This window comes from Monomorium pharaonis, chromosome 5, assembly GCF_013373865.1.
Source record: "Monomorium pharaonis isolate MP-MQ-018 chromosome 5, ASM1337386v2, whole genome shotgun sequence".
In the NCBI taxonomy this organism is placed as follows: domain Eukaryota; kingdom Metazoa; phylum Arthropoda; class Insecta; order Hymenoptera; family Formicidae; genus Monomorium; species Monomorium pharaonis.
In genome coordinates this window covers 9,469,286-9,483,142 of record NC_050471.1, presented here as the reverse complement: position 1 = coordinate 9,483,142, position 13,857 = coordinate 9,469,286, and the positions used below count along the sequence as shown (strand labels likewise).

General features: G+C 38.2%; 1 protein-coding gene and 1 long non-coding RNA gene across 3 annotated transcripts; both read right to left on the bottom strand.

The window, feature by feature from the left end:
- Positions 1 to 4,428: 4,428 nt before the first annotated feature.
- On the bottom strand, positions 4,429 to 9,242 carry LOC118645575. The gene is made up of 3 exons (XR_004963287.1): positions 9,021 to 9,242; positions 6,144 to 6,380; positions 4,429 to 5,002 (listed from the first exon to the last, which is right to left on the bottom strand). It is a non-coding gene; the product is annotated as an uncharacterized LOC118645575 (long non-coding RNA).
- Positions 9,243 to 10,770: 1,528 nt separating this feature from the next.
- On the bottom strand, positions 10,771 to 13,749 carry LOC105832647 (mpv17-like protein). 2 transcript variants are annotated; one of them, XM_012673782.3, is made up of 4 exons: positions 13,104 to 13,749; positions 11,627 to 11,899; positions 11,359 to 11,490; positions 10,771 to 11,281 (listed from the first exon to the last, which is right to left on the bottom strand). In XM_012673782.3, the coding sequence occupies exons 2-4, from the start codon at positions 11,882 to 11,884 to the stop codon at positions 11,045 to 11,047; spliced, it is 627 nt and encodes a 208-aa protein (XP_012529236.1). In that variant the 5' UTR covers positions 11,885 to 11,899; positions 13,104 to 13,749; the 3' UTR covers positions 10,771 to 11,044. The 2 variants fall into 2 exon arrangements, with proteins under 2 accessions (XP_012529236.1, XP_036142830.1); XM_036286937.1 differs by lacking the exon at positions 13,104 to 13,749 and adding an exon at positions 12,868 to 13,090.
- Positions 13,750 to 13,857: the final 108 nt, after the last annotated feature.

The window sequence follows — 13,857 nt, the reverse complement described above, 5'->3', positions numbered from 1 at the left end:
AGATCTCTTATTTGTTTGAAAACTCCACGAGTTCCAAAGACAGAAAACAATTCGAACTTTTTTAAAAAATAAATAAATACATTTTAGTTTCTCTATGAGAGTTGTTCTCACACCTCTTGCTAATATTTTTATAATCAGTTCACTTCGTGAATCAAGAAGAACATTATCAAAAATGTTTTCCCTATGCAAAACTGAAAGTACAAAGTGCGTTTGTAGTTACGTTAACGGTTTCGGCTCGCTAGTAAGTGTTGTAGCACGCCTATAAAGTTGGTACGTCGCGGAGACCATGCATAGATGCATATGAGGATCAGCGAGGGTACTACATAATGCATCACCGCGATTCTCTCCTACCCCCCATTGTGTGCGTGTGTGTCTATCCAGCGTATACGGCATCGACTAACGTGTTTCAAATGGAGCCCTTTGTGGCTGCGGCGTCGGCGCCGAGATTGAATATAAACGCGGGAATAAGAAGCCATTTTATCACGCTTCCCGTTGAGCTTTTACTCTAGTGAAATTGAGGGCTTAGGACGGGGGCTTAGAGAATTGGGAGAATTCTTCCTCGGCTTCGTTTGCCGCGAAAATGAAATGACGTTGCTTCGTCGGGGAGAGAATCGCTCCGCGCGCTTCTGCCCGCGTTTAATTCTTATGGTAATCGTTAGCCACGCGGTTCCGAATATTCCGGCTCACCCGAACGCTTTTACTTCGGCGAAAGCACCGGAGCGCTTTACGATACGAATCTCACGGAAATAAGCGCGCGTTTAAATTTGCTGGTGCTTAACAATGGAACGCTCTTAAAATGCCCTGAGGGACAAACCGTGTGGACCCAGGGACAGACAAATCGAACTGAATTACTGCTTCCGAATGGCAAATCGAAGAATATCCTTCGTTAACCCTTAATTGCAAATCTAATCCAAATAATTCACGGAAAACGTATATATTATTTCGAAATATTTGACATTTCACTCGTGAATTATATATTATTTCACTGCGTACGCGGAATGTTAAATCGGAATTTCATGGTACAAGTTCCGTGATATTCTCGACAGCGACGCAGGAGGAAAGGTCGACTGTCAGGGTAAAAAGAACGTGCATTCGACGAGCACGCACGAAACGGTGTCGTTAAGCGCGAGTGACGCATCATGATTCAACGTTCTGTCGTGGAAGAGGATTCGAAACGGCGAGCCTGCACCTGCAGGGCACTTTGAAGTAAGGTAGGTAATCCCTGCTCGCACGACGGCGACTAAGCCTCCATGATTTAGAAGCTCTTGGAGTATTTTAAGAGTCCCCTTTGCTCCGCCACCCCCAAAAACAGCCGCTCATACGAGCGCTCATTCGGCCTGTGTTTAGAAATGCAACACTGTCCACCGTCGTCTTGACTTGGCTAATCTTCTCATAGTTATGCTATCACTTTGTCGCGTTCTCGGTACATGTATGTTAGGCCCTAATCTCTGACGCGGGAGAAGTTACCATTCCAAAAATCAAATTTTAGCTTTGCAGCAACGTAACTCACGTATAATAATTACGTTTGCCTGTTAGTTATGTTCATACTTTTAAACAAATTTATTCTTTTGTAAAAATAATAATAACTGCGTAATTTTATATTTGTAAAAATAATTGCAAATATAAAATATATTTATGCACAAAATGTGAGAAACTGCAATATTTTATTATTTATAACGTGGTTATTTGAATATTTTGTGTTAAATTAATATTCAACATTTCTTAGTATTAAAATATTGTACTTTATAAAAAATAAACAACATAAAAATAATAGTTTTATATATTAAGATAAATGAATAAAGTAACCGTTCCATATTTTAAATGTTAATTTCAGAGACATGTTCCCACAATCTATTTCCAAATTGTTTCAGTGTTACATTTTTTATTAAATTTTTACATAATATTTACGCTACTTTCTAATAGATTTATCTTGCGTTAAATTAAGTCACACAAAAGTTTGAGTATGCCTTTTGAAATATACGATATTATGTTAAATTCAACATGAATTTTTCTGTGTAACTATTTGTATTATAACGAAATCGATCGTCATTTTTTCACTCTGATTCGTTCGAGAGAACTGGCGGTGAATAGAGATAAATAAAGGTAAAATTACTTCATGGGAGAGCAATAATAAAATTTATTCTCCAAGCGAGCGTGAAGCCGGGAGCAAACGATTCCGGAAGCGCGTACGTGTACGCCAAAACCGACTCGTCGTAGAAGATAGCTCGGGTAAAGGAAAACGAAGAGGGTTGCCGGAATATTGTGAGAGAGAAACGAGGGAAACCTTTGGCCATCCTCTGGCAATGGCCCTCTTCAGCGACGTACCTCGAGAGCGGGCTAACCTCCTGGGCTACCACCTTTTCCAACCTAGCAGCTACCCTCCGCCCTTCCCTTTTCTCGCTCGTTGAATCTAATTACATCCGCCAAGACCCACCCGCTCCACAGAGTGAGCGGAAACTCACGGGGAAGTGCGGTAGAGACGGAAGGAGGAACCACGAGGACCAGAATGAGGGAGAGAGAGATTGGACCCAGGAGATAGGGAGTAATAGAGAGAGACAGAGAGAAGCAGAGGGAAAGAGAGAGAGAGAGAGAGAGAGAAAAGCGAAGAGAGGGTGAGCGTGGAGAAGCAGAGCGTTGCCAGGCGACGGGAGCCATCTTGGAGGGTTGCAGCCACTAATGGCCTAATGAATTTAATGGAGGCTCCCCGATATAGAGTAGCAGGAGAACCAAGGTGGAGAATAACGGAGGCGAAAGAAGAGAAAAGGAAGAGAGTAAACGTAGAAAGAGAAGAGTGCAAGTCGCCGTCGTCATCATCGTCGTCGTCGTCGACACTCCTCGCGTTTCTAATTCTCCCCGGTGTCGGTGAACACCGAAACCAACGAACGGTGAGATTCCGACGGAAAAACGTAGAGAAAAACGCTGGTAGGAAGGCAGCAGGTAGGAAAAGACAGGGGAAAGAAAATCGTCGGTTTTCCGGACTGCCGAGCGCGACGGAAGTGGTGCATTAACCGAGCGTAGCATTCGGAAAGCCGAGAATGGTCTACCTCGCGGATTTTCGCAATTAAGTAAAGAACAAGCGTCTATCTGTCGTTTGCGGAGGAGAGCAACGACGCGTTTTCTCACAAAAAATCAAGGATAACGCGAATAAGATAATCAATAAATTAAAAAGGATAAATGAAAAAAATGGCTATTACGACAATACATTCTTCAAATATAGGAGAGCAATTATTTGCAATTGTAACAGAACTTTAATTATATTACGAACTGTAAATCACAATTATACGGGTGTTTGCATGGCCAAGTTATAGGTATCGGATACATGCTATCGAAGCTTGACTGAATTAATTATCGTTGTTGCATTGTCGACATTGTCTCCCACATATAACGTCGGCGAATGCTAACGTAAGCCTGTTTCCTCGCAAGGCATTTCGAGAGATTCGAGAGATTGATCGCCGCGTGCCCCGCTCACGCGTGCGCGTGGTGCATTGCATTTTGCTACGGCAAGAGAGTAATTTCGTGTTAAAAAAGAAACGAAGAAAAAAAAATCGGCCGCGTTTACGGCGACGGCGAGAGCGTCATTTGCCGGTACGTGCGTGGCGAACGATCCGAGAAGGCGAAAAAGTAATAACGGTTACAGGTGGCTTTTAAACCTCCCTCCACCCGGAGTCTACGCGGTGAGGAGAGAGGGAAGGAGTTAACTTCGTTAATTATTTCTAATTTTATTCGACCATTTCTTCGCTTTGACATCAACAAACGAGAAGACGGACAAATTAGCGGCTGGCGCCCACGATTGAATTACGATTGACAAACAAATCCGCCGAGCACGCGCGCGAATTCTTTTTCATTCTGCGAAATTAACAGGAGTAAACGAACTTCTAAGATTCTCTCCAGATTCTCACCGCGAATACTATCTGACGCAATATTTATTGCCATTAGGTATAGTGTCGCTCTTGTCGGATTTCTCGCTTTGATATAAGATTTGCGTGCGTTGGAAAGTGATTTCTGATAAGATTGCGTTCATTGTATGAAAAATGCATGTACCGTAATTGCATGCTGCAAGAACTGTTTGTTCAACTCTCCTATTAAGTGCAGTAAAAAGTAAGCGAAGGATTTACGGAAGCTTAGTTTTGATGTCTTCAAAAATATCGCAAAGCTCTTCGTAAATTTTTACGTTCAGTTTGGCACATGTGTGAATTCGAGATTCTAGAAATATAACAAGATTTATTTGTTTGAACACATTATTTTTAAAAAAGTGTTACTGTGATACATGTACATAATACATTAATTATACAAAAAAAAATTATCAACTTGAATAAACTTTCCAACGTTTTTAGTTTAAAGAATTTCTTTAACATTAAATGCATAAATACTTAAACTTAATGAAATTGAAAAATTAAATTAAACATTTTTTTCTCAATGTATATAAAGCTAATGCTAATAAATAAATTTCCAAAAAGAAATTAGGCATATTGTAAAAAATATTCGCGGCATGTGATTACTTTTGAATCAGTGTAATATAACATATATCTTACGTTTAATGCCATTAATTAAATTATAGCGAACATGATAATGCATATATGTAACAGCGATATCCCGCTAAAGTCAATAAAACATCGGACTTCCTAACAATGAAGACGCGCAGAAAACGACGTGCTATAAGTGCTGCGTAAACACACGCCAACCGTAATTGAAGCGGTGCGGAAAAAAAGTACGGCGATCTCTCGTCGCTCTTCTATCTGTGTCGACGTGGCGTAGGTTACAACTGTACGTTATATGTACGGTTTCCTATCTTTATAATAATCTCATATCGTATGCGTCAGTTATCAGCGTGCAAACAACCCTTTCGAGGGGACCACGCGCGCACGTGTTTCACTCGAGATTTATCTGATTCGTGCGGCGCGTATGAGTTCGGGCGGCCTTCGTGTACGCGCGATGATCATCTCTGTTGTCGCTCGTACTTTGGAGTCACGATCTTATAAGCTCAAGCAACGTAATTGTAACACTGAAAGTAAATTGTGATTAAAATATATGGATATTAAAGTATTCGTTTTAATATCTCTTTTTTTTTTTTCAGATAAAAAATTAAAAAATCGTCAAAGGTAATAAGTATTTGTTCAATATAACTATAAAAAATTACAGTTATATAAGAGGAAAGTCACCAATATTGGTATACCACTTTGTTTTATAAAGCCAAGTTATTAAGCCACTCAGATTAAATAAATTTATAGATCATGGAACAAATTAAATGTTTGATTTTAAAAATGCGAGACACGTGAAAACGAGTAGACTTGATATTCAACTCGTCGTATCATAATCAAACCGCCGGAAAAGTATCAGATAAAAATAAGGCGCGTCGCCGAGACCGAAGAAAATCGATCTTTGCCGAGTTAGAAATGAATGAAAGAGTCGGTGGCCCAGGGAAAATAGAGCGACGAGAGGTTCCGGGTAACCTCCAGCAGATGAGACAGGATTGAATGGACGTCGCGAATGTGCAGGATAAGGTGGTGAGCAGAAAGAAAGCAGAACGGCGAGAAAAGGTGGAAAATGTGATGGAAGTAGAATCAAGAACGAAGAGCGAAAGAGAGGGGAAGGGCAAATGAGTAGACAAAAAGGAGCGAGCGAGCGAGCGAGAGAGAGAGAGAGAGAGAGAGAGAGAGAGAGAGAGAGAGAGAGAGAGAGAGAGAGAGAGAGAGAGAGAGAGAGAGAAAGGACCACGGGGGAATACACGGGCGATGAGACGAGACCGGATGAGATGAGATGATAGTGTTGCATGTAGCGCGTGCGCGTACCGACTCAATAAACATCCGTGGAAGCCTCGGTAAGACCCGGGCCGCGCTCTGGATTACCGGTGCTACTTTCCTTTATTTTTCCGGATGCAATGCCCACACCCCTTTCACTCTCTTTCCATTTCCCGTCTTTCTCGTTCACTTCTGTCGTTTCCGTCATGTTATTTCCCTTTCGCGATCTTTCCCTACCCCTCCGTCATCGGTTCTTTCCTTCACCCGTGTACCATGCTAATATATATTTCTCTCTCTCTCTCTCTCTCTCTCTCTCTCTCTCTCTCTCTCTCTCTCTCTCTCTTTCTCTTGTTCACCCACGCCGTTGTCTTTTTCACCTTTCCTTCTCTTTCATTCCTGACTCACCGATTTTCTATCCTTCTGTGACTTAAATGGAGACTCGTCAGTCTCCAACTGTTTCTCCGCTCCGAACTGTTACTCCCTCAGCCGAAATAGAAACTGTCCCGCTATCCTATTCCCGACTCCCGTACTCGCGAAACTGAGCTCCCGGATAATCCACTGATTTGTCCCGTAATCACGAGCCACCAGCCATCGTCAATTTGACGCCACAGTACTCAACGAATCGCAAGTCGCCGTTTCAAACTGCAACATTTCAAAGCAATAGACCATTAATTGACTCATATAATGACAAATGAATATAACAAAGAACATTTTGATATAAAGATAATTTTACATCACGGGTACACCTTGTAGAATATAAAGCTGCTTCATAAACGCGATTTTAACGACAGACTCGTCGAATTCGAATAATCATCAATTATTTAAAAAATATAAGTTTATGTTACTCGTACAACCATTTTAAACGGAATGTCGTAAAGTCAGACCGATGGATTTTACAAACAAAAGTTTAACATCAACTAATTTTTATTCTGGATGCACCGTTGCACAATCTCTCAATATTTTCCTAATATTAGATCTTCATTAAAACTCCAACTTGGTCAAGGAAATCGGAAATTGAGATCGGTAGATTTGGGACACCTCGTTGAAGTCCGTGATATAAATCGGCGACGGTATATAGGGGCATACCAGGCGAGGCGATTTCCCTTCGGGGCGTAAAGCCGATAATCGATGAATCGAACCGCGTTTAATCATTCTTTCGAGCAAACGAGCGAGCAAGCGCGAGTCCGGGCGGTTTTTAGCGCGAGCGACGCCCGCCGCCGCGCCGCGCCGCGCCGGGCGAAAGACAACGAAGAGTGCCGCCTAAAACCGATAATTGGCGACCGAGATTAACGTTTCTGTTGTCTCTGACGACGGAATAATGTGTACACTCGTACCGGTCGCCGGCCGGCTCGCTCGCTCGCACGCTCTGCCATCGGCTCCGCTGTCTGACTGCCATTAAAATCTCGGAAAGCAGCGAGAGCGAAGCACCGACCGCGTAACGGTCGAGCCGAGCTCCCGGTAGATAGGTACATAAAACCGCTTTTACGGCGGAGAGATTAGCCGACGGATTTCGGCGCGATCGCGGGCGATTACGCGCCTTATAATATTTTAGTACTGACGATTAAAGGATTGGCTTCGCAGCTGATTCGCGGAACCTTTTCGCGGAATCTTCTCGCGGTGCTCCCGAAGCTCCCGAGAGACACCGCGAGTCGAATATAAATAAAATGTTTGATCGGAGCGCTGACGACGAATCGCCTATTATGCGAAAAACGTGATAAATGTTTGATTTAAAGATTATCACGCGTGTACAGAACGCGAAATGTATTGTATCAAGGATTAATGTTTTAATTTGCAATATTACTGCGGTTTCCTTCGTTGATCTGTTTTTTTTCTCCGTAGAAAAGACGAACAATTGGAAAATTTGTGCTAAATTTAACATACTCGTATATTACATATCCCAAATGGCCCGCTCAAATTTTTGTGTTAATTCAACGTGAGATAAATAGTTAAAGAGTAACGTAAATATTATGTAAAAATTAATACGAAAATGTAAAAATTTGACACAATTTGAAAACTTTTTTTTTTATTAAAATCAACTTACAAAATTAATTAATGTATTAACGTACATTTTACTCATTCATTTTAGAATTTATGTTGTAAAACTACACTATTTATATACATATATATATATATTCAAAAAATTGTGGTATTTTAACACTTAGAAATATTAAATATTAATTTAATACAAATTATTCAAATATAATTATATTATATTAACACCTAAATAAAAATTTATCGCAAAAAATTAAACAAAGGCCTATTTTAACATAAATACAAATTAATGTTTTCTGATGTGCACAAATTTTTATATCTCGACACTATCAATTGAGAAGGTATTTTAAAAACAAGCAAATTTTTGTGAATAATATCTAGTAAAAGAAAGATGTAAGCGTTGCCTGTATCATTATAGATCGATCTTAAAAATTAGATTTTAAAACTCAGATTACAGTCTACTCGCGCACAATTCTGATCATCATTCATGCGAAGTTTCTGTTTCGTTCTCGGTCGAGAACTTCGTTGTTTCGCACTTCGTCTCGTCTAATTTTCGATAATACGCACAGGAAAGTGCGTGAAATGAGAAACGGCGCGAAAAGTGATATACGCTGATAAAATTCGTCTTACGGGGATATCGTTGCCTCTCGGCAACTAATGAAAAGCGCGAGCGAAGGTGCCCGAATGCGCCGCAAGGATGATGAGTGGCGAAAGAGGAGGCGCAAAACTGAGCGGAGGAGTAGAGGTGTGGGTACCCGAGGATGTGAAGTAGGGTGATTTTGTCGAGGCCTTCTAAGCGGCGGGATTAAGTGCTACGTAAATTCTACCGCGCGCTCCTTCTTTCTTGCATGGATAAAGAATCGCCGCCGCCGCCTCGGTTAGACGCATCGTCGACGGAAGAAAAGTGAAAGTCGCCTCGTCGTGGACGTAAAAGGATTGCAAAAGGGATTACACAGGAGTCCCGATAAGACTGAAGGATAACTCCGCAGCCCAACGCGGGATCATTACTTTATAACAATATACACAGAAGCAGTTATCTTTAATTATCGTTAAAATCTATGACGATTACTTTTGCCTTACGTTAATCTTTTTCGTACAAAATATATAGACGTACTATAAACTTCTAGAATACTGTTAAATATAATTTTAACGACAGATTCGACGAATTCGGAGAAACGTTAAAAAACCAAATGAACAATAAAGAATAAGATTAAAGTAAGCCCATTACTTGTACATCTGATTTAAATAGAAAGTCAAACTAATAGATTTTATAAAGATAAAGATTTATACTGTTCTTATTCTCCACGTTGCTCTGCAATCCCTTAATATTCAACATTAGATCTTCATTGAAACTGCAAAGCATCTGCAACGGTGCAACCGCTGACCCATCAGACCATCGCCGTCCCCGGATTCATCTCGTCCCGTACTCGGCAGCGATAACATGGCCAACCTAAAAAATTTTAAGAAATTAAGGGAAAAATTTTTTAAATATTACACTGAAAAAAAAGTAATATATTCAATAAGATATGTTATTGCGGGTTGCCAACTACAGATATACTCAATACAATAATATATGCTATTGCAGTATCAACATCGTACTTGCATTAATAATATAGCAAATATTATTGTATTGAGTATTTTATGTAGTTGGCAGCCCGCAATCACATATGTTATTGGCTATATTACATTTTTTTTCTGTGTACAATTTGAGATTTTCTATTTTCGCTTGTCGCTGCCACAAAACACGACTGAGAAAATACGGCATTCATTGACCGACAGGTTCTCATAGTCAACAGCACAGTTTTTTAGGAAAGAAAGTCGACTTTGTTTACTATTTACTTTTACGAAGGTAGCGTAGCACTACTCTGTTTTCTCCTGCGGAATAATTCAAGGTCGAAACATCGTCTGACACTCTTCAAGTCTGCGTATCTTAGACCGGAGGATTAAAGAAATACAAAAAAAAATTAAGTCGCTTATTTAAAAATAAAATTCTATTTGTTTCAAAGATATACAAATGTAGGATTAATACCGGTAGAATTTCGTGGAGTTTAGTTTGCAAATCGAAAGTTTGCAATGAATAATGCTGATTCACGATACAAAACACAACGTTTAAGAGAAAAATTTCACGCATAATTGTACTAGTCACGCCATCGAAAAAATTTACGTCGTTCAGCGAATTTACGTCGATGTTAAACTTCGATTTCATGTACCTTGATATACAGCGTAATGTGTGATATATAGTTACGATATATTACGGCAATATGATATTGTTGCAATATACAACGTATTATGCAATTCTCGTATCAAATACACGATGATATCAACTACTGAACTCCAAATCGAAACGGTGCAGGCTACGCAGCGAAGGAATTGACCCAAAGGTAGTAATGGCGAAACGAGAATTCCTAACGTTCATTTGACGAACCGTAATTTGCTGCCCCAGGAACACACGTAAGTTAAAAATCTCCATGTAGCCGTTACATACCTGATTCGCGCACTCGGAAACCCCAACTTCTGCAGTATTTTCGGCGAATCTTTCACACACGATCGAAATCATTCCGGCGAAAAGTGCGAGAAACACACGCGCGCGGTTTACAACTTGCAGATACTAGTCATACATTTTGAATTTTGTTAGGCGGTTACAGTGAGTGGCGCCATCTCACGACGGAACAGAACGTTTATTGATTAGAAATGCTATTTCGACTACCAACGATTGTCGATAAAACTGGTATTATTAGCAGGCTCGACTGACGATTGTCGATAAAAGCTATATCTATTTCGTGTTATTCAATTGCAATTACTGATAAAAAAATTCTTATGTAATCAGATCTTGAACAATAATTCTAAGGAAAAATATCAGGGATTGAGCGTTTATGCATAAAATATAAAACTAATCTATATTACATGTATACAATATAAACTATATTATAAAAAGGTAAAAAAATGTTTTAGGGAAATACATAAAATTTAAAATATTCGATAATTTTCGTCTCAAATTTTATATTCTATATTTTTAATGTATTATTATTAATATAAACAATTGATGTGGCAAACATATTACTATCATTTATATTATTATTATATCATTTTCACTTTAAAATAATTTTGTTTTACATGTATCTTTCATCGATTTTTAAATATTATTGTTACATGTAATAACATATTCCCGCAAGAGTATAGGCAATACTTTTGTACTGTGAATATCACAGATAATCATATACGTATCAATTGCATTGGTATAAGTTAAATTTAGCTTCCAACTGCAAATCCTATATATAAATAAATTAATCTAATATATTAATTTCCTAAAACTTTCATCGTAGTAGAGGAATATGCATGTGACTTTCGTTGGTTTGCGCTTTAGTCTCCGATATCATTTTGTGATTAGTATTATTAATATCAACCAGCTTCCGCTTGGCTTCGAGAGATTTCATGTATGCAAGGAAACATGTCCAGACCAAACTGCATACGCTTACGTATACAACGCGATTTCGCTCCGGGATTAGGATGAAATTCACAGTTTGCAGAATTGGCCATATGCAAACAGCAACCTAAAAAGTAAAAAGTAATCTGCTGTTACTCCACCTAATCTCGGATCTGAGAACAGCATCTATCAAAGATATGATACCTTGTATGTTGGCCAAAACTTAATTTTGACCTCGTCAATGCATTCCGAAACTGGCTTTAATTCAAGAAGACTCATGCCAAAGAAGAAGGAACACATAGCTGCGGGAGTGTACGTAACTTGTTCAACCAGAGCCTGCAATAAATTATTTCGTCGTTAATTAATTAATTTTTATCAGGCCATTTTTTATTTGCATGTGAATAAATTAATTTGTCATGCAATAAAACTCAATCAATATAAATTATGAATTACTGAATTTCCGTGCGCACACCTTAGTAATTGCAGACTTCAAATCTGCTTTTGGCCAGAAATGAGATGCGCATCTCAGCCAGCAGTACAGTGTAGGGGCTACATAGAGACTACCGTAGAGACAGAATCGCACTGCCTCCGCGTAGTTAAACTCTTCCTTGCCCATTATCTTCTGTTGCAACAGGTTCGCGGTTGGCCAGATAATCGAATAGGACGCCATGCCTCGTATAATCGGATATTTCTGCGAGATCTCGCGGAATTTTACAAATATGATTCGCATTTTCGATTGCCTAAGCTGCAACAAGATATATTTATTAACATCATTTTACGCTTTATTAATAATAATCAACTAAATATTATATTATCCAGATATTATCAATAATTTTTTGATGACAAACTCATGACTTTCAAGTGGGCAGAAATAATGAGAGTTTCAGCCATCTAATAAATATTTAAATGATTTATATTTTATAAAATTCATACTTTTATTATTGTTTTATAAATACATATTTACAACGCAACAAGACATATGTAGTGCTTTAGACATTTATTTCAGCAATCACATAAAGTGAACCACAAAATTACTAATTTGTATATTTTGTATTTTGTGTTAAATCAAATCATTTGGAAAAAAATTGACTTTTGAACCGTGTACTACAATTATGTGCCAAGTAATTTCAATGCACTTTAAAAAAGATATCGCGACTTAAAAATAAAAATTACCGAAATTTTCAGAACAAAAACTTTCTACATTATTATCATTACGATTTCAAAAACAAAAATACTATCTTATTTATTAAATTTTGGATTAAACTTCAATTAATTTAATTGACACAATTTAACCAACAGTTCATTTGTTATAGCAAAACTTCTGACTATATAATTCATCATTCTTAATCTCTAGTTTTCCCTTCTATTTAAGAAACAAAAAATTAATAAGTTTATGTTTCCCAAGCAAATCATTGATGTTTAAAAACCATTTTTGTAATGTTTAAAAGATAAAGAGTTAAATAGATATTAAAAACATTCAATTGTAACATCTATTTAACGTTTATCAAATTGTCAAAATGTCTTGCATAAAAACAGCTTTTAAACTAATAAGAACTTAGTTAAACTAAAACTAAACATTAAGGCTTACAAGAGTTTATTTTTATTTTTAAATAATTTTAAAAAAAACAAGAACATATAAAATTTTAAACGTTAATTTTGCCGCTTAAATGTTTAAAACTGATTTTTAATATTTATTAAACGTGTAATTTAAACCTAAGTGTGCTGCTTGGAATTGCTGATATTTCTTGACAAATGAATCGAAGCTTGATCCAAATCACATTATTATTTCTTCGCCTGTACGCACTGTACAAATCGACAAAAGATTGATTTACTTTCGAAATGTCTCGATATGACGCGCGAGTTTCGCAATTTTCTTTATGCATTACGTCACAGTCGTCACAGTTGTCGCTTGTTACTTCGTGCGTTGCAGGAGAGCAGGAGTCGATTACCTTCCGTTGCGTCACGAGGAACGAACGTAGGGTCGCGCAGCGTGGCGTTTTTCAAACAACGCGGCTAGCTGTGATTTTGACAGGCTACGTTCGGATGTGTCGGCGAATGTGACGGATCGTTGCATCTGGGAATCTTGAACAGGTTTCTCACTCACGACGTGACGCGGCCGACTGACTGTCTGACTGCCGCCGAGTGCCCCCCCGGCAACGTTAACGGAACACGTGCTGACGATGACGAAATTAACCGAGCCATTCTTATCTGTCCTTGGTATGCGTCATCCACCGATACGGATGCACTTTTTCATCGCGCTGAATTGGTCGCGTTGCACAATCGCCTCGTCTCTGTTGCGCACCTCTCTGGTAATATAGAAAGCCTGAGTCGATAATGCTGGTATCCGTGATATGATTCGTCAACAGAGTCGGTCAAATTTCAAAATTATATACGTACGTTCACATATGTTATTTACGTGATGTTTGCATAAACCTTTTTTATGTAGATAATACAAGCAATATAAATTATTATAAATTGAATAGCTCAAAAAACAATTAATTTATAAAGTTCTAATTTTAGTATTATTAAAACAAAAATGTATTAAAAACTTAAAAAACAAAATATAAAATTTCCATTATTTCTGACAAAACCTGAATCGCATCTTCTATGATCCATGACTTGTTTCCATAGAAAATGTGTCAAACGTAATTTATATAGCTTACGTTAAATACATGTAATACAGATTATTTATATTTTCTATAG

Coding starts and splice junctions, on each gene's coding strand:
- LOC105832647 (XM_012673782.3), bottom strand. CDS start 11,884: ATGCGAATCATATTTGTAAAATTCCGCGAGATCTCGCAGAAATATCCG. Junction 11,491..11,626: donor TGAAGTCTGCAATTACTAAG/GTGTGCGCACGG, acceptor AATTTATTGCAG/GCTCTGGTTGAACAAGTTAC. Junction 11,282..11,358: donor AGTTTTGGCCAACATACAAG/GTATCATATCTT, acceptor TTTACTTTTTAG/GTTGCTGTTTGCATATGGCC.